General features: G+C 57.4%; 9 protein-coding genes across 9 annotated transcripts; 2 read left to right on the top strand and 7 right to left on the bottom strand.

The window, feature by feature from the left end:
* Nucleotides 1-1,113: 1,113 nt before the first annotated feature.
* On the bottom strand, nt 1,114-2,046 carry B0H18DRAFT_1121985 (uncharacterized protein; the record flags this gene model as incomplete). Its single annotated transcript, XM_048034436.1, has 5 exons — nt 1,114-1,161; nt 1,222-1,240; nt 1,295-1,562; nt 1,637-1,754; nt 1,813-2,046. 5 exons carry the CDS (start codon nt 2,044-2,046, stop codon nt 1,114-1,116), a joined length of 687 nt encoding a protein of 228 aa, XP_047890172.1.
* Nucleotides 2,047-2,453: 407 nt separating this feature from the next.
* B0H18DRAFT_1121984 (uncharacterized protein) lies at nt 2,454-3,151 on the bottom strand (the record flags this gene model as incomplete). Its single annotated transcript, XM_048034435.1, has 4 exons — nt 2,454-2,555; nt 2,616-2,680; nt 2,740-2,965; nt 3,026-3,151. The coding sequence occupies 4 exons, from the start codon at nt 3,149-3,151 to the stop codon at nt 2,454-2,456; spliced, it is 519 nt and encodes a 172-aa protein (XP_047890171.1).
* A 1,670-nt stretch (nt 3,152-4,821) lies between these two features.
* Nucleotides 4,822-6,366, bottom strand: B0H18DRAFT_597850 (uncharacterized protein). Its single transcript, XM_048038720.1, has 4 exons — nt 6,034-6,366; nt 5,867-5,979; nt 4,927-5,680; nt 4,822-4,866 (listed from the first exon to the last, which is right to left on the bottom strand). The coding sequence occupies exons 2-3, from the start codon at nt 5,936-5,938 to the stop codon at nt 5,120-5,122; spliced, it is 633 nt and encodes a 210-aa protein (XP_047890170.1). The 5' UTR covers nt 5,939-5,979; nt 6,034-6,366; the 3' UTR covers nt 4,822-4,866; nt 4,927-5,119.
* A 766-nt stretch (nt 6,367-7,132) lies between these two features.
* B0H18DRAFT_1213395 (uncharacterized protein) lies at nt 7,133-8,218 on the bottom strand (the record flags this gene model as incomplete). Its single annotated transcript, XM_048036515.1, has 4 exons — nt 7,133-7,154; nt 7,214-7,563; nt 7,616-7,764; nt 7,819-8,218. Coding segments are annotated over 3 exons (899 nt in total), but the record flags the coding sequence as incomplete, so codon positions are not given.
* A 1,152-nt stretch (nt 8,219-9,370) lies between these two features.
* On the bottom strand, nt 9,371-10,346 carry B0H18DRAFT_881093 (uncharacterized protein; the record flags this gene model as incomplete). The annotated part of the gene is made up of 2 exons (XM_048040820.1): nt 9,371-9,989; nt 10,042-10,346. 2 exons carry the CDS (start codon nt 10,344-10,346, stop codon nt 9,371-9,373), a joined length of 924 nt encoding a protein of 307 aa, XP_047890168.1.
* A 728-nt stretch (nt 10,347-11,074) lies between these two features.
* Nucleotides 11,075-12,677, top strand: B0H18DRAFT_957093 (uncharacterized protein; the record flags this gene model as incomplete). The annotated part of the gene is made up of 5 exons (XM_048042543.1): nt 11,075-11,284; nt 11,338-11,472; nt 11,525-12,262; nt 12,320-12,473; nt 12,520-12,677. 5 exons carry the CDS (start codon nt 11,075-11,077, stop codon nt 12,675-12,677), a joined length of 1,395 nt encoding a protein of 464 aa, XP_047890167.1.
* Nucleotides 12,678-13,731: 1,054 nt separating this feature from the next.
* Nucleotides 13,732-14,226, bottom strand: B0H18DRAFT_1086404 (uncharacterized protein; the record flags this gene model as incomplete). Its single annotated transcript, XM_048032036.1, has 1 exon — nt 13,732-14,226. The coding sequence occupies one exon, from the start codon at nt 14,224-14,226 to the stop codon at nt 13,732-13,734; it is 495 nt and encodes a 164-aa protein (XP_047890166.1).
* Nucleotides 14,227-16,853: 2,627 nt separating this feature from the next.
* Nucleotides 16,854-18,115, top strand: B0H18DRAFT_1121977 (uncharacterized protein; the record flags this gene model as incomplete). Its single annotated transcript, XM_048034434.1, has 4 exons — nt 16,854-17,299; nt 17,357-17,452; nt 17,515-17,701; nt 17,753-18,115. The coding sequence occupies 4 exons, from the start codon at nt 16,854-16,856 to the stop codon at nt 18,113-18,115; spliced, it is 1,092 nt and encodes a 363-aa protein (XP_047890165.1).
* Nucleotides 18,116-18,739: 624 nt separating this feature from the next.
* B0H18DRAFT_1121976 (uncharacterized protein) lies at nt 18,740-19,323 on the bottom strand (the record flags this gene model as incomplete). The annotated part of the gene is made up of 3 exons (XM_048034433.1): nt 18,740-18,818; nt 18,873-19,234; nt 19,288-19,323. The coding sequence occupies 3 exons, from the start codon at nt 19,321-19,323 to the stop codon at nt 18,740-18,742; spliced, it is 477 nt and encodes a 158-aa protein (XP_047890164.1).
* Nucleotides 19,324-26,137: the final 6,814 nt, after the last annotated feature.

The raw sequence follows: 26,137 nt of genomic DNA, 5'->3' as shown, positions 1-26,137 counted from the left end.
GCGCTCTGTAAGGACGGTAACCATCGATCCTTGCGGCAGCGAGCAAATGGCACGACGTGGTACATTCACTTGCTGGGCCTGCGTGTTGCCCGTGATGTGTGAACGGTTCAGATTTGGACAAAACAAACGGTTACAGATGAGTAGATCTAGATCGAGTTGATGATGGCTAGCACTACCCGCAGTGACGCGCCTCATGTGTCTCCCCGCGAAGCTCTCCGCGCACGATCTGAGACGGGCCGCAGCCCTCCAGTAAGGCGCACATATGCATGGGCAGGCTGATTGTAAATACTGTGCCGTCGTCCCCAACATCGTCCCCTTCTTCAGCGTCGTTAGAACTCGCAGCTGCGCCGCCAATTTGGGGCACTGCGACGCCAGCTGTCGTGATACGTTCTTGCACAGGGCTCCCGTCTCTTCTCCGTTTCGTTTTGGACGGTCGTGGAGTACCTGTAGACGCATCACTTTGGATCAGGCTATGGATTCGTGCCAACCACTGAAGGCGTCCGTACCTAACGCCACTCCTTCACGATCCCTGGCAGGACCTCCGTGTGGGCTTCCGGCATCCATCTCTGCGGACGACGGTGTGTCGGCCGGGACTTCGGCGACACATCAGTCATAATTCAACAGCCCGGCTTAGCCACTCTGACCTCTCTGGCCCAATACGACTTCGCCCGGATAACCAAAGGCACACCGTTCGGCGGAGGTACCTGAAGGCATGTCTTTTGACACAGCTACTGCAAGGCACAGCTTTATGAGTAACGGAGACGATATGGATATATCACTTATCACCTGTCGATTCTTGCTGGACATCTCCACCTGAAACGAACGCGAGCGACAGATGCGGGCTCTGCCCCCTCATCAAGTCTGCGCATCGAGAACGTGCGCAGGACCTCAGAGCCTGCCTGCAACCTCGGCGCGGCTGCCCGATGTGGAAGGATTGAAGCGGGCGAGCAGACGTCGACAGGCAGGGTGTACGAGCAGGGCAGGCGATGCACCGTAGACACCGCAGCGGGAGAGCGGACCAGAGACCGCAAGCGCCCGCGCCGACGCACAGAGGGAGAGGCGCGACAGGGTGTCGCCCTTAGGGCGGCACTGAAAACGTCGCATGCTCACACTTTACACCCCGTCCTGCACATCCACACATGCCCAGCTAGCGCGCTCCGCCTGCGAAGGATCTACGTGCCCGAGTGAGCAGCCCAGTCGTACAACTGAGACGTGACGGACATCCAAATCATGAGGCAAGCTACATACCAAACAATGTGAACAAGTGCCATTCGAATTCACTGACGTAGCCCACATCCGTCCCTTGCCCAGTAAGTCGTCTTCGTCCCTCTTCAACTCCCTGTTTTCCGCATTCGCACTGGCGGTGGCACCATTCTCTGCGGCCGCCGACTCAGGAGCACGCAGATGGTGCTTCTTCATCGCGCCGCGCATGTTCCGGAAGATCGTCGTCGCGCGCATGCCCGCGAGCACGATCCGCAGGTCGCCAGTCTTCGCGGTGACCTTCCCCGAGAAGATCTGCTCCGGCGGGAAGTGCAGTGGCAGCCCACATGGGGTGATCGCGACTAGGACAAGCGAGGCGATGTACAGCGTGAGAGCTGCGTAGAATAGGCCCAGCGGGACGGTCGAGGGCACGTACACGCTGATGGCGCAAGCTCGGTGGACGGCAGGATGGATGTGGCGAACAGGAAGGCAGACGTAACGGACGCCACTGGCAGGGCAGACAAGTGTATCATGGAATCCCAGCTCAGTCGCATCTAGGACGAGGTATGATATATGAGTACCGAGACGACTTCACAACTTTCTACGACGCACCGTGTGCCAGAAATCCTCTCCGTTGACCGGAGTCCCATCGACCTGTACCCTTACCCGCCTCGGTACAGACCCGTCACAGCGGTACGGGTGCTCCTTCTCTTTTCCCATCCTAGGCCTGGCCGCATCCGCATCCTGAGTCGCCTTGCACCAGGGTCGTGAACGGTCCTCGCGCTCGTTCCGGAGTCGCTCGTTCCGGAGTGGCTCGGGGTAGAGCTCTAGAGGGCGAGCGGCCATCGAGACTCGATGCACGAGATGCCTGGAGCGCCGCCGTGGTGCTACTAGCTGAATCGTGGCAGAGGACTAGCTAACGCGTTGAGGCTGTGCGCGCGAGGGCCGTTGTGATGTTCAATCGGGCGACCGTGTTGCAGTCATGGGCGTATTGTCGAGAACAGGGAAGCGCCGGGGCCACTCGAGGCCAATTGTGCTCGTTTTTGGTTCCTCGTACAAGCTCAGAGTCATATCGTACGCAATTGATTGATTCGCGAGCATCACTGGAGCACTGGGTTCACTACTTGTACATACATCGCACGCATAACATACATTCACCCGGCCACCCGGCGACGAGCACACTACTGCGTCGACGCGAACCGTCTGATGCAAAGACCACCGGCCTCGACCCCGCCAAACCGACGGCCATCGTTTCAGAGCGGCGTATAGGCCAGAACAGGGTTAACGAGGCATCTCACATCGCGGCCCTCCACTTCCTTGTGCACGTACAAGGTAATGACCCAGCTCGTTGTAGTCTGGAGGCAGGAAGCAGCAACTCAGTTGTGTCGGTCACCGCATAGTTAAACTGTACGTACCACCAGCCTGACGAGATATGCTTCCTTTGCACCCTGGAACTTCTCCGGGTAACGCTGTATGTAGTCTGTGACCAATCGTGAAGTCAGACTTCGGTGTAGTGTGATCAAACAGAATTAAACATACACGCAGTTCTGTCAATTAACCCGTTCCAGAACTGCCATTCGTCGGAGAACAAGAATATGCCTCCATGGACGGTCTCGAGCTCGTCGGGCTGGGCAGCATCGCCTCCATCAGGGGGAATGGGCTGCCCCCAGTTGAAGCAGAAGATAAAGCGTCGAAATTCCGGGGTGAAGGCGGTCGTAGAGACGGACAAGAAGGTCGCACTGGTACCAATATCGATGAAGGGACGCTATAATCAATCACCAAACCATGAGACAATGGAACACATCAAACGATGAATGCCACTCACAACGGTCGCCAACACTTCTAAATTGATCCGTGCATGACGGGGGTTGGCCGAGGGGACGAAGCCTACCAGGGCGACGCTGTAGCTCGATATGTCGGCGTCACGAGGAGCTTCAGCCACTTCAGTCATATTGAAGAAGAGAAGGGAGTAATTTGTGAGTATGACACCGCGACAAACGGCCTTGCTTTATAGTTCGGCGCACCTAGAGATGCGCACGCCTTCGAGTATGCATTGTCCATTGTGCGGGCTTAGACAAACGTCCGTGGCCATGTGGTGTACAATTGACCTGCAGGAGGAAGATACACGTTAGCATACACGTTAGCATACACGTTGGCATACACGTTAGCATGCCACGTCATTGAAGCAGACGTGGACCTTCGTCAACATGTACAGCAGAAAGAAATCGACTATTGCTGGCACCTTCAAGTCGACTAGGAGGCTGAGTTCCCGCGTCACCTCTAGGGGTAAGGTGGGCCCAGGTACGATCGTACGTACCAATGGAGACATCCGTCCGGGCTCTGCGCCGAGTGGCAGACAAAGAAGTGCTTGTTGTGATATACACGTATACACGTATACGTGCACAGACCGTACACGTACACGTCAGCCTAGGAGAGGGTCTTCTTTAATCGTAGCATCTCCCTTCTTGAAAGGTAGCATCTCCTCGTAGCTGAACCATGGCGGCGTACATTGCTAGCGTTTGGGCGACACTTTGGCGTCACGTTTTTTCTTTGCGGTATAACGCACAGGCTCGTTCCGTGTGCTGCACACCCGAAGTCTTGGACAGCTTACCCAGGTCTGTCCCTCTGTTCTCAGACGGACAGGTTTCCGCATACTGAAAGTCGGCTCAATTTGATCAGCGGCACTTCTATCCTCTTCTCGAGCAATGTGTTGGACTCAAGAGTCATCGAGAACTTAGACATACCGTATGGCGAGCCCGACACACTCATGCCTGCGGTGTTGTACTTCGTAGAACTGGCTGAAGGCGATTGTACGTTACCACGCCTTCCACAGCTCCTCGCTGAGTTCCATCTCTACAGCTGTTGTTGTCATCCAGCCAGTCATGCTAGACACGAGAATGCTTGACACTCACCAAGTTGGCATGATGGTCACTAAGGACTCGACGGTCTGCGCGATTGAGGTGCGAGCGCGCGATACATCCTTGAATTGTGGCAGCAGTCTAATCCTCGTCAGCAGAAGAAAACGATGATCAGAATTGCTGTGGATAAGCGGTGCTATCAGGTGCAACTGCCAACGAAAGAAGAGTTCCTGGAATTGCTGTACTGGTTTTCGCGCAGTCGCCTGCGCATCGAGAAGCGACGCCACATCCTGCGCGAGCGGTTGGAAGCACTTGGCCAGGCACTTCAGGCGCACTAGCATATTGTAAATATCGATGTAACATGACGGAATGAACGACTCTCCTGGATTTGGAAGCGGAGATCTTGACCAACCTGGCAGTCAAACAAACGTACAACGACGCACGTAGAGCTCGAAAGCTTAACGGCGATGGACACGCCGAGCCATTATACCGCATCGACAGCAGAACGATAGTTAGCGAAGGACGAGTTACGAGGTAATGAAAGGGGAAGTAAAGAAAAGGGAACGAACATGTCTGCGACGTACCTCAGCAGCCGTTGGGAATGCGGGGACGAACTGCCGCCATCATGCATCGTGGTCATGACCGATCGAGTTGGCGGGTCGGCCCATGCTCCGTCGACATGGCCTACGCCTGAACTATCCTGTACCATGTCAGTCAGCCCTCTCAAACCGGTCGCGGGACCTCCAGACCGCCGTACCGAGTACCAGTAATCCCAGGGTTGTCAATCTCGGTGGATTTGAGGGCGTAGCTGCAGTGCATGAATTCAAAAAAAAAAATTGTAGGCAAGCAGACGTACAGAACCACCGACCTGGCGCCTTTCGTGAGTAACCACAGCTATACACACAGATTGACGAGCAGCATACGGCGCATCTGCGACGCTGAGCCACCCGTAATCCTGCTCCCCCTTCATCGATCCACGGTGTGGATCCCATATCGAAAGCCTAGGACTAGAGACACCTAGGGAGGAGGAGGGGGGGAATCCATTCGGAGACGCACAACAGTCAGAGGTTGCGGTCGTCCAGATACATTTCATGAGATGCGGACATGCGTGTAGCCGGCTCCGCAAGTCCTCCGATTCGTGTCATCGTCTGTAAGGTATTCATGAACCGCTGAACGCTTTGTGGCCAGTGGGGCTTCTTCACTCCAGACGTCTTGAAGCAGGTGCGACAGCATGGTTGGAGTGCCAAGTCAGTGGCGCGGCATGAACGCACCTCGCCTAGAAGTCGTGCGACGATATGCCTGTTGCCATTCATCGCGTTCGTTTCGTGGTTACTAATTCGGACCATACTCCCTCGCGGTGTCCTCCTCCGCATTCTTCGCCTCGAGCTGCTGGGAACACCTGGAGGTCTGACAGGGCATAGCGGATCGGACACGGTTGTGAGGTCGTAGCGCCGCTTGGCTTCGTCCGCCTTCGCCTTGAGCTCGTCGATCTTCCGGCTGCTTGAGACGAGCAGCCCTGTGTCCTCTGCGACGCTCACGCTTGCCCTGACGCTCGTGACCGCCTGCACGGCCTTGGATAAGTCAGGCTTAGCTTCAACCACGCTTTTCAGAGAATATCCCTGCTGTAGCGTTGTTGTTAGTCATTGTTAGTCGACGAGTTCCGGAGATGGGCACTGTGCACACTGCAGATCATGGCGACCTCGCAGACCGCACGCAAAGAGGTGGAGCGGCTGCACTGCGGTACATTGCGCGATGTAATGAAGATGAATACCGGAGAAGTGCATGCAACAAAGTCGCAACGAACGTACAAGTTGCGGACCAGCTGAGAGCGGTCTCTCGGAAGCCTGGATCGTTGGTTTGCGGTGCCTTCTGCGGCCCATCTTCGCCAAACAGCTCACCTACGAGCGTGGCTGTTTCGAGTCTGTAGCGGCGTCAGCAAGGACGAAGAGGAAGAGGGGAATCCAGTCGGACGAACACGAACAGTCGCGAGGGATTGACGCAGTAGGGATGAACTGCCGACGGTCTGTATGCGGTCCGACAGTCCAGAGAGAGATGCCTCGACGCTGCGCGGGCATCGCCAAGGGGGGTGTGGTCCGCTCGTAAGGTGTTTTGATCCTGACGGTCGAGAATGGACATCAGTCCGAGCACGCCGCATACGCGTTCAATAGAGGGTGGTAGCTGCAGGTCCGAGCGGTCCGAGCGCGCAACGAAGGCAGAGTATTGAACCTGTGAATCACGGCGGCCACCCACTCGTTCTGATGCGATCCACCGCAGCTCCCACTCGAGGTCGGAAGCCACGATCCTCGCCATCTTCCCTGCTTGCTCGCGCTTACCTGGCCCCTCTCTTCACGCGCCATCCACCCCCTCCCGCCTGCTCGCCGGTGTGCCTGTACCCACGGCGGGCTCGTCGGCTGCATTTGTACGCGAGGCACTGGCCTTGTGCACTCGCAGTCGGCGTGTTGCGCACGCCCCAGCCCTGCCGTCGTCGCCGTCTCCCGTCCTCAGCTCACCCGCGTGGTCCATTCGTCGGCGGTGCTTGCGTGCTGTGCAATTGCCCAGTACGCTCGCGGTCGGCGTGTGTCGTCCCCTGCTTGTGTGCCCGCCGACACGCCCGCTCGCTCGTGTACTCACCCGCCCGCCCGTCATCCCGTCTACGTGCCTGCTCATCCGCTCGCCCGCATTCCCACTCGCGTTGCGCGCGTTCGTCGGCTGTGTCTGCGTACTGGGCATTTGCCCAGCGCGCTCGCAGTCGGCGTGTGTTGTATGCGGTGCGGTGCCATGTCCCGCCTGTTCGGTTGGTCCGTGCGCGTGCGGTCCGTTTGCCAGCTGCGTTTTTGCGCAGAGCAGTCGCCCTGTGCGCTCGCAGTCGACGTGTGTTGTGTTTCCGTGCCCCGGCCACACACTTGTCCCCGTCGCCTCGCCCGCCGTCTTGCACTTGTCTCGCCTGTCCTATCTCCAAGGGTGCCGTCCGTTCGTCGGTCGCGTTTGCATGCTCGACATTTTCCCTGCACGCTCGCAGTCGCCGTGCGTCGTCACCCGCTTGTGTGCCCGCCAGCCAGCGAAGCCGCTCAACCGCCGGTCTGCTTATCCGCTCACCTGCCCATTCGCCTGCTCGTTTTCTCGTCATTTCACCCGCTCGGCGGTTGCTCACGCACTCACCCGCTCGCCCTTCCGCCCGCCCGTCCGTTCGTGCGCCCGCTCGTCCTCCTCTTCGTCCCTACGCCTGTCGCTCGTTCGTCGGCCGCGTCTGCGCGCAGGGCTTTGGCCCTGCGCACTTGTGGACGACGTGCAGCAGACGAGGAAACCCGCCCACTTTCCCGCCTACTCGCTCTCCACCGCCGGAACGCCCGACGTAGCAGGCGACGCGCACGCCCGTCAACCCACTCGTCCGCCCATGCACCCTTGCCGCAGGCAGACCCGAGCTGGGCAAGTACCCCGGACGGCCCGCTTAACCATCGTCTGGACGGCTGCGGTTCGTCACCGTCCCGCCGTTGGTTCTCGCGACCTTCGACGGGGCGTCAGTACAACAGCGCGCATGAGGAAGCAGATTGACACACCATAGCGGTCCTCATGCTCTTGCGCAGACACGAGCTCGTCGGCGTCGTGGGCAGGACTCGCTGCAGGGTATCGAGGGCGGTTCGATCGTCGACATGGCCATCGCCTGGACCGCGTGTGGGGTGTAATGGACGCGCATGCGTGTCGTTCGCTGTCGCGAATGTAAGTACAGTTTACGGTCATATACAAACGAACAGGGACATACGGAATCCGTGCCGTCCGCGCGCATGACTCGCTTGCCTCCCGGGTGCGCCAGCAAAGCTCGGAGGTTGTCCGTTGACTGGACGGCCTCGAGGGTGTATGGGCAGCCGCTGCACATACCCGGGCCGCGCACGCTGGCCTTCGTGCGCCCGGACGGGAACGACGGCGGTCGGACGTGACGATTGCGTCTGGACGAGTGTCCGGACGTGGCGACGGTGTCCGGACGCCGACGCGATTCGTGTTCGCCAGGCTCGTGCTGCCCGTCTTCCGCGCTTCCTGCACTCTCGGACGAGGTGCCCGGACGTGAACGGCGCGGCGGACCACGCCGTTGTCCTCATCGCGGGCGGCTGCGACCGCATGCTGCTGTTGCGCGCGGCGTCCATGTTGGCACCGGGCTAGAAGCCTGCACGCTTGCCCGCCTACTCGCTCTTCCGCCTGCGCGTGCGTTCGTCAGCTACCGTGCGCGTTGTGCTGCACGTCGCCGTTCCCTGTGTCTGCAGTCAGCTCCGAGTCGCCCGCCTGTGTGCATTTGCACTCACCGTCGGGTCCTTCCTTCGCTCACAGGCCCGCCGTCTATTCCGTGCTTCCTTCGCGCACGCGCCCGCCGCCCATTCCTCCGCCACGTAGTGGTATGGTTGGTTTACTGAAATGAACTGAGCTTCCGTTGAGGATAGCCCATGGGCGCTTACAGGGCCTCCTCGGTGAACCGGTGACGCCCCGTGCTCTCGGCGCTTAGAATAGCACTTCTCGCGCGTTGCATGCAGTCTGTCCCGAAGCGACTTACCGTCAACACTGCGTGGTACGCGGTATTACTATGGGCATCAAAGCACGCGGACAATACGCCGTAGGAGCGAGGGCTGGGGCGGGCAGGTCATGGCAGGGATGGGTACAGGTGAGTGCGACGCCCGTCCACTTGCGCACGCATGCACACGCTGACCCAGGCTCGCCAGCCTTCTTGCCAGCCCGTCTACCGGCCCCTCGCTCGCCCACCTCGCTTGTCCACCTGCCTGGCTTGCCCACTCACCTCACTCGCACATGCGCCTTGCTCGAGTAGACATCTGCCTCGCTCCCTCGTTCGCCCGCCCACTCGTCCTCCCGCCCGCTCGCCTCCCCATCGCCCCGTCTTCCCAGCTGCTCACGCCACCTCCCTTATGCTTGCTAACTGACAAACCCACGTGCTCGCTCATCTGCACCAGGCCAGCGCGAGCAAGAAGGCGAACCGGTGGACGAAAGCGATGTTCGTCGACAGACCAATCCAACGGAATTGCCGATGCGGGCGAGCCGCGATGCACGCACAACCCGGCAGCAGACAGTATGAGGTCTCATTCTAACGCATCTCATTAAGTCCTTTCCTACTACACGTTATTGGGCACAAAGTAACGACAAACATAGGTAGAATGAACATGGGGTCAGGGGAGCATGGGGTGGACGTCAGGGGAGTATGGAAGGGAGAACATGTTGCATAGATTGTGAGTCGTATTGAGATGGGCATCTGTAGGAGAAGCATCCCAGTTTGCTACGTGAACCGTTTGAGATGGAATCACACTCACCAGAACCTAGTTAGCGAGGTTAGGTATAGCAACCTCCACGCGACCCATCTTCAATCTCCCGGTGCCATCAGAGATTACATTCAGGAGGAGCTCGTCCGGTATCTGTCCGCGTAGCAGTGCACCGGAAGCGATGCGCCGGGTCTCCTCTGCAACGGTCTGCATGTTCTCGAGTGTATCCAAGACCATGCCGACGTGAGCGACTGCCGCTTTCCTGTAAGCCTCGACATCCCGCAACACGTCTGCGTCGCGCTGGAATTGATAAATCCTCTGCTGGTTTCCGCCTAGGTACGTCCAAAGTTGTCGGAGTACATGCTCCCTATCTTCGCTGACAACAGTGGTTTCACTGAAGGTGACGTCGGCGATGGTTTGGAGACGTGAATCGAGGGCGTCAAGCTTCCCGAGGGCAGCTTGAGCAGATATAATGAGATTCCTGAGGACGTCTTCCACCGTCCCCAGTGCCAGTTCATAGGCACTGAGTACGACGTACGGATCCACAGGCTGAGCAGCACATGCGCTAGTGCGGAGCGGATTGATGATGTCGATGATGGTGCATTGTTGCGAAGTCATGGACGGCGGCGGGGAATCCAGAAGAAGGCGTGAGGTGTGTCCCACCATGACGTTTATCCTGAATGAGGGTGAGATATCGTACGTCGGTCTTACTACAAGGCGCCACATACCGGTCAGCGCCACTGTCAATCCTCGCTGACAATTGCTGTAGGTAGCGACTCGCATCCTTGGCGTCGTCAGCGAGCTTTTCCAGGAGGGAATGTAGCTCCACTCGACGCTCAAGATGGCTGTGCTTGACAAGTGGTATCAAGTCGCCAATCGCGATGCGGGTTTCGGTGAGTTGCACGACCAGTTCGGCGGAGGCCCCCGAACTGCTAATCAATGCCTCGAATCCCGATGTCTGATTGTTCAGCAAGTGTCCCAATACAATGCGCGTTGCACCGTCGTTGGTCCGACAATAGGGCGAATTTGCCATGAGCGAGAGCGAACAAGGGTTGTAGACCGCGTTGTGGAGGTACGTCAACAGTGATGCTGCGACTGTGCCACAGAAGGAGCAGCTGAAGATAAGGCTTCGTTGGACTTCAGGGAGCATGAAGGCGAGCATGAGCAGCGCAACCATCACGAGGAGTATTGCAGTCTTGCGCCGGTCGGCCATGATGCGCGTAGGGATCGCAGGTTGTGGCTATAGCTAATAGTGGCAGCAGTGTATGGTGCGTACGTAGGAGAGACGAGCTGTCTGCCCTTATCCCATACGAGTACAATGGGTCTTGCAATGGCAATCGATGGCATGCGCATGGAAAAGTGCTATTGTGCGTGGCTCCGAATCTGGAGACCTTGGGCGAACCGCGGGTCGCGATTGACCGGTCGCGCACCTCCACGTGTATAGTACGATCACCGTCGCCCAACGCGCTGACACGGAGCGTATGCTCATACGCCCGCACTGTGCGCAGTATTTGATAAACTCGTACGTGTCGTCTCGTTTCGATACGTGGTGGCATGTTATTGGCATGACGAGCTGTACCGTTCTCGACAGGGGAGCCTGAGGCCCGAACCTCGTGTACAGATCTAGGCGCTCTCGCGACTTCAATGCGACGCCTGCCCTAGGACAAAGCATGCAAAAGACGACCGTCCGTTAGGCCACGGAGCCTATAACAAGGAGAGCGCAACGATGCCCGTCGTATCTAGCCCGAACTTGCAGCCGCAATGCCACGACTGACTTCTGCAGACGTCATCGCAGCTGGTGACTATCTTCAACCTGGCTTCGACGCTAATAAGCTTACGACGGCTCAAATTCGAGCGGTTTTGCTTCATCATGGAGTAACGTATCCTACCAACTGCTCAAAGCCACAGCTGGTGCAAGAGTTCAACAGCGCAGTGTCGCAACCAAGCACCCGTCAACACCGAAGCCAAACGGTATGGCATCACCGAATGAATATAATCACCAGTCACTCATCTTTTTCGTCTAGGAGCCACCGACGCAACCTGCTCTTAGCCACCCAGTGCAAGTTGGCGAAGAATCTTCGGGGAGTGGCGCTCGCTCCCAGACCGCTTACGGTCACGGCTTCATCGTGGGCCCAGAGTCCACCGAATCCCCGAGTAGGGTGCGCGAAACGTTTCACACTCGGTGTAGCAACACTGAGGCTCTCTTGGTAGTCAGGAAAGCCCCCTCACCCCCCCTTCCTTGGGGAACGCTCGGGGCCCATCAGCGCGAACGTCTTCCAGCCGAGTGCTCGGGGTTCATCTAGGCCCAAGGCCTCAAATCAGGGCATCCCAATGGCAGTAGGAACTGCGTCGGGCGGCCCTGGACGTCTCGAGGACTCAGGCTGGGTCAACAATAACATTTTTCAGTCCGGTTCCAAGCGCTCTCCTGGGCCTCACCGTCCGGCTCGCGAGAAGACAAGTGTGTCGCTTCCAGCTCCTAGCGGGGGCCGGACCGTTGCGGACAATCCTCGTAGAGACTCGGGCTGGATCAACAATTCCGATCAGATTGGACCTATACGCTCCCCTGGGCCTAGCCACACGGCTCGCAGGAAGACGGGCACCTTACTACAGGCTCCTTGCCCGCCCCAGACTGTCACCAACGATAATCGCAAGAACTCTGGTTTCAATCCGTCTTCCCTTCCCCACTGGCCCGCCGGCCTTCCCAAGAACTCAAATCTGACCAACGAAGCTCCACGAACACGCGTCGCGCAAAGATCACCAGATGGATCGCACGCGGTCAACGGGAGTGGTGGTCAGTCGCACATACGCGGCCCGAACACCGCTCTTGGGCCGTTAAACACGACGACGGACGGTTCCACTGCACCTCACAAGCCTAGAGCCGATGCCATTCCGCTTTCCAACCGCATGCGTACGTCGTGGACATCGCCGCCTACACGTAGCTCTCGCCGTGTTAGCACTCACCATCATAGCGGTCAACCCCATTCAAATTCCACCCGCTCACCACAGATGTCGACCCTGCTTGTCAGCATCGTCATCCCGCTGATCATCGTCCCGATTCTTGGCATGCTCTGTATCTATATGAGGGAGTCAAAGCGCATCGGCTTCTGCGACTCCGAAGACGCCACGAATACCGCCTCACGGAGTCTCGGAATGCGCACCTGTGCGCCATGTCCTCCACATGCGACGTGCACCCATTCCGTAATCAGCTGTGATCATGGGTTCGTCATCGCGCCACACAAAGTCTTATCGCGTCTCCCTCGCAGCTCTCTGGCGCACCCCTCCACGGCGTTCATTCGTGCAGAAGGCCTCCGCTTTCAAAGCGCAGGTTTTCAAGCAGTATATGCCTTCGCATCTGGACTTTTAGACCGCCTACCTGGAGTTGGCCCCTTAGGGCTTTCCCCACGATGTGTAGAGGACGTAGAACGAACGCGTCGCATGCGTGCGGTTCGTGAAGAGGTCGCAGGGGTGCTCGCGGAAGAGCGGGTCGTCAAGTCTGCTTCTCTGATGGCGAGAGGACTCCCGTTGACACTGCAGGCCTGACCGAGGCGCAGCGATGGGGCTTGCAACTCTACGCGCTAGAGAGTGAGGTCAAGCGGCGTATACAGGCAAGTCTCCACGACTAACTGGCTGAATAGCCTCCTGACGCGACTTTCCTGACGCCTCCGTCCAGCCCGAATGGCTTCCCGTGCTCCAAGAGTTTCTTGATGACTTACTACGGGATCCGCGACGTGACAAGGATCTCATAATCCAGAGGGCCATGGAGTGAGTGGTTCGCATTAGCTCCGAGGTTGTACTCTGACAAGGCATTAGTGGAGAACTCTACGTTGCGCATCGGCAACCGCACTTCACCTGGGCGTGTTTGTTAAAGTTAGAAGCCAAAGCCATATGGACGGGTTGGAGACGTCATATCATTAGTGAGTCTGTCCTTTGATTGCTTCGATTATCAGCATTGAATCATGCGGATCCGTAGCAGGCGGCCTTGTCCTGCTTGGGCTTTCTGTGATTAAGCGACGACAGCGCGCCACTGCCGCTGAGACGGATCATGTTACCGAAGCCGTCCAGACCGTCCTCGCGAAACTCAAAAGTCAGTCGCGCAGCCACGGTCGGGATCCGACGACAACACCTCGGCAGTACCTAGTCTCCTTGCATTTGCGTGACGACATGCTACAGGATATGCACTCAGTTGCAGCTCGTCAACGGATTTGGAGAAGAGTGGAGCACGTAGTGGAGGCGAATACGAACGTCCGCACTAGTCTTGAGGAGACTGCTGGGGGCGATGAGATGCGCGCGTGGGCGTGGGTGGGTTCACTCTGACTAGCATTAGTATACGCACGCCCCGTATTGCTAGAGTAATATGCTGGCAGTCTTCATTAATGGATCACTTATCAGGGACAGTACTGCCGGCGTATGAAGTGCCATCATGCGCCTGAGTCTGCCCGCAACTCCTCCAAGGTCGAAAACAGCGAGATGCCCTCCTTCCATCGAGCTGCAGCACGTTGGTGGAAAGCGGCCTTGGCGCCAACGTCCAAAGCCGAGTAATACTCTGGTGAGGGCTGAAATCCCTGGTCGACCCACCGGAAAATCCCACCGGCGGTATACTGAGTGAACGAAAACCGTTCCTCATCCGGCCCAATCTCGGTATTCGAATGGCGAAGAGTTGCCGACGGGATGATGGCAGTTGACCCAGGCGGGAATTCAATGACGAGTCGCAGGTCCCACAAGACCAGGTGGCCGCCTGTTCGGGGATTGAAGCTACCGAGCGAGGTGATCGAGCACAGGCCGAACGGCAAGTTGGCGCAATCACGATGGTCGAGGGTACAGGTCGCGGGACCGAAGTTGAAAGTCGCACACGCAAATACGCTATTCTTGAAGTTGGGCCTGAGCTGCGGATGGTGACCAAGAAGGTCCCGCATATGCGAGACGTAGTATTGAAGAGGCGCGGCGCCCACGTACTAAAGACGTCTGCGTTGCCGCCCAGCTGTCAGTAAGGACCTGTTGAGCTGCATGAGTACCCTCTGGATCCGAAGGAGGCGATGCGCTGTATGTGTTCGCTCGCCAGAAGGGAGGTGAGGGAAGCCTCATTCGCGCGCGAATGTACTAGATTTGCTGGTTGCTATGCGGCGTCAACGCTGTTCTCGACGGTGACGCAGTCACTCTCACCTTCTGCCCTCCTCCGTAAGATATACCCACGGCGAGGGCCGGGAAGTTTCCACGCCGATGGACCACATCCTTGGGGAAAAGGAGAGCTTCGTGCGGGCCTCTGAGATGGCAGCTGCGGCACCGGTGTGCACACCGGTCCAGGCTGGGTCGTTGGGGGCGCCAGAAAGGACGGCGATGACTCGCCCAGACTCGTCGGTGATTGGTCGAGGGGTCCTGCAGACCAACAGCGTGTGATGATGGCATGCATGGATGCAAAAGCGCCGCGTACCTCCCATCCCAACGAATCAACTCGAAGCCAAACTCTGATCCCTCGCCGACCAAGTCATCCAGCGTGTATTGCCGACGCGAGTACGCGCTCCCTGCCCCGGTGTACGCGCCGTTGGAGTGCGGTAGGGCTTGAGTAGCAATGTCCGTGCCGATTGAAGGAGCGGCGTCGATGTGTCTGTGAGGAGCGGCAGCCGCGGCCTCTGCATCGTCGCGTACGGCGACGCGCTCTCCGCTCGCTGCCGCTTCCGTTTTGCTCGCGCCTGGGCTTTCTTCGCTGTCGCTCGATCGATCGCGAGCCTGCACCGAGGCACGCCCCAACCGTACCGCAGCGCTGCCGGGTGGTCGGATTCCGCTGAAGATCCCGTCGCTTCGGCTCGTAAGCTTGATGACTCAGCGCTGAACGGGTGTGGACCAAACCGAGGCGCGAGCTCGGGGCTGGCTGCGCGTTTGCGGCGCCCAAGGGATTGGTTCGCAATCCTCCCTTCGCTGAAAAGGCCCTCGTCTTCCCTTGCGATGGCCGCCGCCAGTAGTTGGCGGAACGCGAATCCAGAGTCGGCCGCCGCGATGAGCGGTTCACCTAACGAGCCCCCGTGAGCACCACCGTTTAACGTCGACGGCGTCTGGCCGTCGCCAGACGCCTAGCAGTACGGGTGCCATCCCCCAGTGCCTGGCTTGGCTCCGCGTAGATGCGCCCGCACTGCTCGTCCGCCTAGTAGCAGGGCCAGAGAGGAGTTGCGCGCTCACCAAAGACCGGGGAAGCTACGAGCGCCGCTAGCATGTCGACGAGCAAGCACCCGGGGGTGTTTGAAGCCAGCAGCCTGGAGATGAAGCCGCCGCCGACAGCGAGTCGCAGGCTCGAGGCTGCGCCCGTCCATTATATAGCGGCGCGTCCGACGCGCCTGCGTGGGAGTTTAGTAAAGTGAATATCGCCGCACGTGATACACGTGCAGTGTGACAGCACGCGAGCGTGACAGCAGCCCCGTACGCCGAGCCAGGCCTTGCTTCCACCTCCACCGTGCTAAGCCAAAGCCCGAGGCCCGCCCTACTCCGACCTGACCCACCAGTACTACTAGTGCCATGATCTCCGCTCGCGAACCCCGCAGCCTTCTCGCCGTCCCATTGGTACCGCGGCTGGTGAGTGACACCTCGTTTACGGCGTTTCGTGCTACAGCTGCTGATCATGAAGGTTTGCTGCGTAGGAGGACAACGGCTGCGTAGGAGGACAACGGCTGCGTAGGAGGATAACCGCATGCAGAGCGGGGGGCATCGCTGGGGACACACAGCGTCCTCGATCACAACGCGGTGAGCCAATATAAGAGCATCGTTTCGTCCACTGAATGTGGATCGATCGTATTGAAGGCTAGGCCGCTATGCGGTTTCGAGTACAGGGCGGCTACGCCCTCAGCAGAGCGTTTAGGCCGTGGCCCGTCTTCGTCATCCCTCCGCGTCGATGTTGGCTCTAGCTATAGCGTATCCAGGGCTCACGCATACCGTGCGGCGGAACCGCATGCTCAGGGCTACGGCCTCGCTATTTTCCCTCGTCCACGTTTCGCTGCCGCCCCCTCGTGTATCGCTTAGTCGAACGTATCACTTCCATGGCCATCTCCGTGCAGCGAGACTAACGGAGTGGCACCGGCTCATGTACGTACAACTCCGTAGTGGGCGGGGCCGGCTGCGACACTGACCTCCTCATCGTACTCGAGCAGCGCAACTATACGAGTACGACGTTCGCGATGCAGCCAAGCAACGTTTCGTCTGAAGCTCCTCCATCGTCAATGCGATGTGAGTGCATGCGTCTGGCCAGATCCCTATCATCATCATGGGGCATGCCACGTCCCCCGGTACGCAAGCGCTTGCTTCGTTTTCGGGCTGCATTGTGCTCAACCAGTATATGTGACGCCCTCCCGCACAGGTTTTTCTTCCATCGCGCATCCTTGATTTCGCAAGAGCTCGCCACTCCGTTGGGATGCATTCCTCTCGCCGCGTCCCTTACAGAAACATCAGCCAGCGGCGTCGCAGCGCCAGGCTCAATAGGCAGGTCTCCCCTTCGTCATCATGCCTTGCCGTGAATAACGTCAGTGGTGCCCACAACAGTGCTCGAGACGCTAGCATCATGGACGACACCCGAAGCGGCCAGACGTCGTATTACAAGCGGGCCCGTCTCGACGACGGTCTCGGAACTCATCTTCAAACATCTGCTGAAGCCCAAGACGAGTTGCTTCGTATGATCGAGGAGGGTATCGGGCCGATGCCTTCGCTACTGTTTGAACTGCCGGATGCCGGCCTACCTCCCTTGCACCCACAAATCCCGGATGCACCCGCGCCGCCCGTCCTAGGCAACGACACGGCGACAGACGTGGAGGCAGCGCCTCACCCGCCGCCACTGTCCGATGCGTACCTTCGTGGTACCTTCACCGATGCATACAGCCCCTACTACTCCATCGCGCCAGATGGCCCGAGTGGCTTGCCGTCCCTTCCGTTAGAACTCGACACCTCTGCCATAGGCGCGTTCTCTCCTGCGGCCGCTCCCCTTCCACTTGGCATGTCAGAGCATCAGCCGTACGTTTTTGTGACCCTTCTATTCTCGGGGTGGGATTATAACATGCGTCTCCACAGGAGTTTGTACCGCGAGCATCCGGGGCTTGCAGATAACGCGCCGTACGCTCTGGATCCTCTCGCCTGGATGCCGCCCTCTGTTTGTCTTGACAGCAGGTCAGTGACAGACATCGGACGGATGACGGGATGACTGACCCACCGTTGCCGGGAACTCTCAGTGCCACCGGTTTCGAGTTTGACGATATCATCGACTACTCTGGAACCGCAGGGTCGCACGCAAGCCGAGAGATGCCACAAGACGCGGCTGCCGAGACCGCAGAAGATGCCATGGCGGAGGCGCCTCAAACGCTACCAGTCGACGTCTTACCAGGCGGATACGTCGGCTGTCTGGACGGGTCTGATCAAGTGAGTCGTTGTCGCCTACCAGACACCTCTTTCTGACGGACCCCGTTGTAGGACAGCTATCTCGGCTTCGCGGCAGAGCCACTAGACGTCGCGCGAGACGTCGCTCATGACATACGCGACCGATTGCCAGCGGACACACACGGCGCTGCCCCTGTAGATGCAAGCAGGGCCGATCCTCCCGCTGGTCTGAACGAGGGCACCGTGCCATCGCCGCCGACGATGCCAACTGCGGCGGTGACAGCCCCGGCGACAGTTGCAAATACGATGACCACCACGATTACCGTTACGATCGCAACTGTGCCCGCCGCCACTGACATTGTAGGACGTGGTTCCACGACCACGGTGACCACAATCATCACTACCTCGGACGTTCAAGTTGCTAACATCGCGCAAGATATGAGGATCGCAACTTAGACGCTTTGATTCGTGACGAGGCTCGAGCCGCATGTTTTGTTCGTTGAAACGTATACTTCACTCTCCAATCCTCTGTATCTGTATCTCGTGTTCCTATGTCATATGTGTTTCGCTCGACAGCTGCCTAGGGGCGCTATAACCTTGAGAGCGCTCGATTTGCGGCGACCGCATGCGCTCATAGTGTCAGTTGATTTTGAGGGACGAACACGAGAATTGGGCCTCAAGCTGGCCGCTGCGATTGACAGCTCTCGCGGCGGGGGAGGAAAGCGACTCGCATGACTCACTCGCCGCAGACAGCGCCGGGAAGTTGGATATGGGCAAGCGCCTGACGGTTCACTAGCACTGGCGGGCGCGGTCTGCGTTGACAGCCACTTCAACCAGTACACGACTCGCCCTCCATTTCCAAACGCGTATACAGCCTGGGGCGACATTGCAATGGGATGAACGTTGGTCATGGAAGCTTGGACACGCAGCCGTCGTACTGCTGCTGTAAATTGACCAGTCACCGTGTCTACATCGCTCGCCTCTCGTGCGTACATGCAAACTTCTTCATCACCGTCGATCGCGCTAGTGATACATATTTGGACAAACAACCATGCAGAGGAAATAACGCAGCCGTGTAGACTACACCACCGCCGGCAACTCGACAGGCAGACCTTGCGCGGCTGCAGTGGCGACAACCTCGCGGCACTTGCGGAGGTACCTGTCGAGCATCAGTCGGCGTATCTAATCATCAGAATGGCAGTAAAATGCCTACTTCTGGACGGCTCGAATGGCCAGCGCGCGCGCACCGACGTCGGTGACGAACACCCAGGTACCCGCACGCATGATGATCAGGTCTCCGTGCCACTCGATGGGTGAAAGCTTCCTGAGCGCTTTGTTGACAGGAAGGGCGGGGTCGTACTGCGCAGCAACGAGGAATCGCCGCGCCCCTGCCCCAGCCTCGAGATCCACCCAGGTTTCCTGTAAATTCCGGACTGGACCGAGGACGGCTTCCAGCGAGGGAAAGCGTGGGTGTGCCACTGACTCGTTTCGTGGAGTAATAGTAGGTACGTGAACGCCACGACCAACATGAGCCTCCGAGCTGAATAAAATCCCGCGGATAGACCTCAGAGAGCACTGGTGCGTGTCAGGTCACACTCTGAAGGCCAGATTACTCGGCGCATACTCACGTCCTTCGTATTGCAGGCTTTCCGAAGAGTAGGCATACCGACGACTGGAAGGTGGTTTGGCTGGATGTGCCGCCGGGGGTCACGGTGTGATCTTCCGAATAACCTGGTGCGTACGTGTCCGAGACCTTTTGTTTTTGTCCCCATAGCCTAGATGCCACCGGACCTGTGATAGTGACGTGTACCAATGCCACTGCTCGTAGCGCCGCCACGATGTACACAAAGGACTGTTCAATGCGGGTATAAGTGCCGCTTCCGTCTTCAATGGGTTGCGCCAACAGTTTCATTCCTCTGCATAGCTTCGACATGCATCCTACGTGTCCCGTGTGCGCCGTCGAGTATCCGCAGAACTCTGGTGCTCTCCCTAATAGACCGGTCTCCATACGATGTGGTACGTGTTGGTCTGGATATGTGGTCAAACTCATATTGATCAAAGACGGGCACCTTCGCAATCTAGGCCACGTCTTCTGTCAGACCTGTGTCAACACTCTGATCGCGCGCGATCAGTGCTGTCCCTATCGAGACTCCCTTTCCCTGATTGAAGCGGACGACGCCACACCTATATTCTTCAGTTCCGAGCCTGCTAATCCACCAACGTTGCGTACTAGGATCGACAGGTCTGTTGACGGAGCCTACTGAGTAAGATTTAACGTTCCGAACGTTGAAACCGGAGTGAGATTCGCCCGTCTCGAACGTTGCGGCCGGCGCCGGCCGGAGGGGTCCGGGTCCACGTTGCAGATGTTGTCGTTGCCAGCGATCCGGCCGGAGTGCATGCCGGCCGGCTCTGCCTCGTCTCCAACGTTGCGGCCGGCCTCACCATCCCTGAATACTGTCCCCAATGATCCACCCGGCCTGTTTTCACAGTACGTTGCAATGCTCCGGCCGGAGTGCATGCCAGCCCCACCCCCCCTCCTCAATGTTGCGACCGGCCTGTTTTCACCGGACGTTGCAACGCTCCGGCCGGACTACACCCCGGCCGCCCCCCCACTTCTGAACGATCTGCCCGGCCTCTTTCACCCAACGTTGCAATGCTCCGGCCGGAGGGTATGCCGGCCGGTCATCCCTCGTTCCCAACGTTGCGGCCGGAGCAGGCAGAATTCAAAGCGGCCAGGCAGTCCACGCTGCAAACAGTCCGGCCGGTCAATAGATATAGCATTGCAAACGAGCCGGCCGGCCTCAGGCCCTACCACTACAAATGGTCCGGCCGGACTTTTTGCCCGGCCGAAAACACAATGTCTCGGGCCGAGGGTACAGCCAAAACTCGGCCAAAGCAGCCAGACATTTTGCCGGCCGAGCTTTTGCTTCACCGACCAGGCAAGCATTGTCTCGGGCCGAAAAGTTGACCATTTTCTCGGGCCGAAGATTTGAGTACTGCCTCGGGCCGAAGAGTTGGGCATTTTCTCGGGCCGAAGATTTGGCCGAAGCTCGGTGAAAACAGCCGGGCTGTCAGATTGCCATATAAGGAAATTTGGTATTGACTGGTAGTACTTCATTGATAGACTATAGTATCAATTCCCTAGTGACCAAAGATGTCTAGTTAGGCCAGGATGTGCAAAACAAGATTTACTCACAGGCTTCTTTGCACAACAAGTTAATCAATTTCTGAAGCCAGTTTTCTTTTCCCACACTGTTTGACTATCTAGGATGTGTTGTTTCAATGCATAGAGTATATCCCCAACAGGAATAGTCTTATTCTTTGAAGCTGAATGCAGGACAACAGATAAGGGGTATACAGGTATGGTACCGTGCTGAACAATGTTGACTCCTGCAGCCAATGTACATTCAAAACAATGTTTCACCATCTAGAATAGTTCATTTCCTCACAAGGACTCAGTTCTCCAAAGGAATAGTCTTATTCACACAAGCTGAATGTGGTACAGAGTTAAGGCAAGGGTGTATGGGTATACATGTCATACTGTGTTCACTTCCTGAAGCCAATATGCTTTCCCCACAATGTTCCACAATCTAGAGTAGCACATTTCAATGCAACAAGCAAGTCTCCCAAAGGAATAGTCTTATTCCTTGAAGCTGAACTCGGGGATGAAGATAAGGTGAATATGCATTATATTGTGAGAGACATACTTTGGATTATTGTCTGTCTGGGTGTCACACTGAAATGTTGTACCAGCATGCACATTGCACTTGCCACAGAAACATTTACATTGGTAACAGTCCGGCCGGCCAATCCTCATCCTCATAGGAGATGGTCCGGCCGGAGTGCATGATCCCCTTAACTCTGTACCACATTCAGCTTGTGTGAATAAGACTATTCCTTTGGAGAACTGAGTCCTTGTGAGGAAATGAACTATTCTAGATGGTGAAACATTGTTTTGAATGTACATTGGCTGCAGGAGTCAACATTGTTCAGCACGGTACCATACCTGTATACCCCTTATCTGTTGTCCTGCATTCAGCTTCAAAGAATAAGACTATTCCTGTTGGGGATATACTCTATGCATTGAAACAACACATCCTAGATAGTCAAACAGTGTGGGAAAAGAAAACTGGCTTCAGAAATTGATTAACTTGTTGTGCAAAGAAGCCTGTGAGTAAATCTTGTTTTGCACATCCTGGCCTAACTAGACATCTTTGGTCACTAGGGAATTGATACTATAGTCTATCAATGAAGTACTACCAGTCAATACCAAATTTCCTTATATGGCAATCTGACAGCCCGGCTGTTTTCACCGAGCTTCGGCCAAATCTTCGGCCCGAGAAAATGCCCAACTCTTCGGCCCGAGGCAGTACTCAAATCTTCGGCCCGAGAAAATGGTCAACTTTTCGGCCCGAGACAATGCTTGCCTGGTCGGTGAAGCAAAAGCTCGGCCGGCAAAATGTCTGGCTGCTTTGGCCGAGTTTTGGCTGTACCCTCGGCCCGAGACATTGTGTTTTCGGCCGGGCAAAAAGTCCGGCCGGACCATTTGTAGTGGTAGGGCCTGAGGCCGGCCGGCTCGTTTGCAATGCTATATCTATTGACCGGCCGGACTGTTTGCAGCGTGGACTGCCTGGCCGCTTTGAATTCTGCCTGCTCCGGCCGCAACGTTGGGAACGAGGGATGACCGGCCGGCATACCCTCCGGCCGGAGCATTGCAACGTTGGGTGAAAGAGGCCGGGCAGATCGTTCAGAAGTGGGGGGGCGGCCGGGGTGTAGTCCGGCCGGAGCGTTGCAACGTCCGGTGAAAACAGGCCGGCCGCAACATTGAGGAGGGGGGGTGGGGCTGGCATGCACTCCGGCCGGAGCGTTGAGCAGTGGGGGGTGGGCTGGCACGCGCTCCGGCCGGAGCGTTGCAACGTCTGGTGAAAACAGCCCGGCCGCAACATTGGAGGTGGTATTTGAGGAGGGCAGGGCCGGCCGCAACGTTGGGGACGAGGCTGAACCGGCCGGCATGATCTCCGGCCGGATCACTGGCAACGTCCACGTCTGCAACGTGGACCCGGACCCCTCCGGCCGGCGCCGGCCGCCACGTTCGAAACGGGCAAATCTCACTCCGGTTTTAACGTTCGGAACGTGTAAGACACACTAAATAATGTGGTTGACGACCCTTGTCTGTGCGAAACAATCTACTGATCTACACCCCTGCAGGCGGCTGGCCGTTCTGTCGACGGAACAGCGACGTCTCGAACGAACCGTGAAATCCGTGGCCGCTCGAACCGATATCGTTGCCAAACACGTCCGCGTGCAGCACGCAAGCATTGCCAGGCACTTCGGGACCCTCGATCGTATCACAAGTGAAATACGTGAGCTTCAGAGAAAGGCGGGCACCGTGCGCACTGAATGCGTCCGAGAGTACGACGCAATTATTGCTCTTCGAGCGACGGTGAGCTTCTCTGTGCTGTCGGGAGGTTTGTCAGGATCTGACAAACTGCAGTCTGCTGCGCGCGTATCTTCTCTGAGCCATGAAGACGCGGCCCCGCAACCAGAGGAGCAACGTCGTCGGCAGAGGTCTCCGTCGACAGCAAATGCGGATGTTCCTTGCGCGGTAAGTTCATCACAGAGCAAGGGGAGCCCTGTTTCCTGATCGACGACGACTCGAACGCGCAGAAACGACGCAAGGCGTAGATCGCTGCGCAACGCTCTGTGTTGCCGTCTAGGAGAGATGACGCTCGGGCATCGGCGTCTGGAGGTGTACATAGCGCGGCGTCGTCAGGAAGTAGTGTATTCGGGCGCACTCGGACAGAGCACGGTCGAACCAACTCGAGCTTAGCTTATTTGAACTCGGTTGATTTGCTTTATATCGCTGGGTATCTGACTCAAGCGCTCCAACGCGACTCGCTGAATCTGATAAAATGTGAACCTTTGAAACGTTTGAACCTTGTGCTTGAAGCTTGAAGCTTGAGGCCTGAGGCCTGATCGTGAGGCCTTGATCACCTGAGCGCTAGATGTCGATGCGCACCTCCGCTCCGAGGGGCACCCCTGCACGCGACAGCACCGGTACCGATCTCAAGTACTCAAGTACTCAAGAGCATTCGCGCCGATGGGTCGCAGGACCCATCGAAAGCTGACGGGATCTTCCGGAAGACCTTACTAGAGAAGCCCTGAACACTCATGGACCCACATGTACCTGCGCGAGAGCGCAGATCCTGTCCCCTGAGTGCCTGTGTTCCATTGATTTCCTTGATTCTATGGGTTTCCTGAGTTTTTTGGGTTCGGTGCCACCGAAGACGTCAGTTTGTTTGGCACTGTTCGGCAAAGTCCGATCTTGTCTGGCTCTGCGTGCGTTGATCATTCCTCGAGCCCCACTGACTCATCTTGACAGCTTTGCGCACCATGCACATCGTCTGCGCGGTCTGTGAGGACAGACTTCGCGACAGCGACGAGTCTTCGTGGGTATATCGGTCGATTTGTGGTGAGGCTTCGCGACAAACCCTACTGGTAGCGCCACTCATGTCTCCGTACACAGGTCATCTCCTTTGCCGTTCGTGTCGGGAGTTTCTTGATAACGCCACTGGCCGGCAACAGCATTTATTGTGTGGAGATTGCAACTCAGCAATCTCCAAGGCCGATTGTCGTCGGGTCTATCTCAGTGCGTGTTTGGTTGCGGACGCATCGGATAACGAGTTCAACGGTGCTATTGAGAGGTGAGCCACTGACTCGTATTCTCACTCGCCTGACATGCCTATGGCTTTCCCCGCCCCGTAGGGATGCCAACGTCTCCGCAAAATTGCGAAGCATTACGGCCTCGCGACATCATCTGCAGGCCTGCGAGAGCAAGCACCAGCACATGAAGCAAGAATTGGACGATAACGTCCAGCTATCCAGTACACTTCATTCTCAGATCGAGAATCTTGTCCAAACGCGCTTGACCATCGCTGCGAGGCTATTTGCCCTCTCCACGAAGCGAGACAATCTCGTCGCGGAGCGAGGCGAACTGCATGAACAGCAGCATGGCACGGTAAGTTCTGCATGTTACAGATGCTCAAAGTGACTTAAGCGGCGTCGCAGGTTCCAGACTGATCAGTAAGGTCGGCGAGCCAACATTTGTTCAATACGCCGTCAATCGACTTGGTATTCTCTGTCCCACTGGAATGTCGTCACATCGCATGTGTCGTTTGTAGCTAGTATGTGGCGAATAATACCAGACTCCTCGCGCCTCTTTCACCGAAGTAAGATCGACCAAACCCATCTACATGCGTAGTACGGCCATAGGCCACAGCGCCACTCTGGGGGACTCGGAGCGACCGTGAAATATGTACTATCCATGAACTCAGTACTACCAGTAAACCCGGAAGCCCATGTACGCCTCGAACGCAGCTCTTAAGGTCTGTGCAGCAGCCTCGGCCTCAGCCACGAACTCGCTAATCCTCCGAAGGTGGCCGGCACCGCGGTCCGAGATCCTGAGCCCGCCCCGCTCCTCCAAGACAAACCAAAATGGACCAAAGTGCTTGCCACGTGGATGTAAGTAGACAATCTCCGCTCAGGAGTCAGGCTGAGGTGCTGCCGCTTTATCGTGCTTCGTCTTGAGTTCGCGCGACTGTTGCAATTGGTCTCGAGTCCACAACTTTTCCTTGCCACTGTACGTCCCCTCGGCCTATCAATCCCCCACTCGACGGAGCATATCGTTATTATGTCTGCATTCGAGAGGGAGGGTACGGCGATCCTCGCAACCTACGACGGGGCGACGTACGAACAAGCTGTGCTGCCCAAGGATTGGCAGGCGAGTTTGCCTCATCCCCACCGTTCACGGGAGCTTGTTCGCTAATGCTTTCCCAGCTCACATACGCCAATCGACGCAGATTCTCTGTCGACCAGCAGCCGGAGAGCCAAAGCCGAGACGCCCGTGAGTCCTGCAGCCTCTCGCTCGAACGTGTTGAATCCGTACCCTTCGTATGTCCGTAGCTCGTACGCCCGAAACGGCTTTCTTTCCGACGTCAATCAGCTCGCCTCGTGAAGGCGCAATGTTTCAATTTCCAGACGTCCACCACAACAGCTTCATGCCACCGGCGCACTTTCATCTCGACAACGTCTCCGAGTGTACTGAGCTGTTGACGCTGCAAGTGAACTCTGGTACGGTTCCTGTGATGATAGAAGCCGGTGAGTGCGCTACCTGTGCAGTTCTCAGTGGCACTAACATGAGTGGCCGGCGTGTTACCTGGGAAGACGAGGGTTACGGCCGCCCGTATGCAGCGGAATGGGAGAAGGCAGCAAATAACCAGCTGTTGGGGCCTGGCGGTAAGTGTCTAACACTTTCCTCTTTGATTCAAGCATGGTGACATGTCCGCGACGGTAGACATAAACGAAGCCCTCTCGAATCCCGGTCACTCAGCAGCCGTTCGCGGCCACGCAGACCTCTTCGTACCGGAGAGGAGTCCACGGCCTGTTGTCGTTGCGGAACGGAACGTACCAATTAGCTGT

Source organism: Fomitopsis serialis (genome assembly GCF_022376445.1).
Source record: "Fomitopsis serialis strain Sig1Antser10 chromosome Unknown B0H18scaffold_69, whole genome shotgun sequence".
Classification (NCBI taxonomy): domain Eukaryota; kingdom Fungi; phylum Basidiomycota; class Agaricomycetes; order Polyporales; family Fomitopsidaceae; genus Fomitopsis; species Fomitopsis serialis.
Note: the sequence above shows the minus strand (reverse complement) of the source record. Positions and strands in the feature narration are given on the sequence as shown.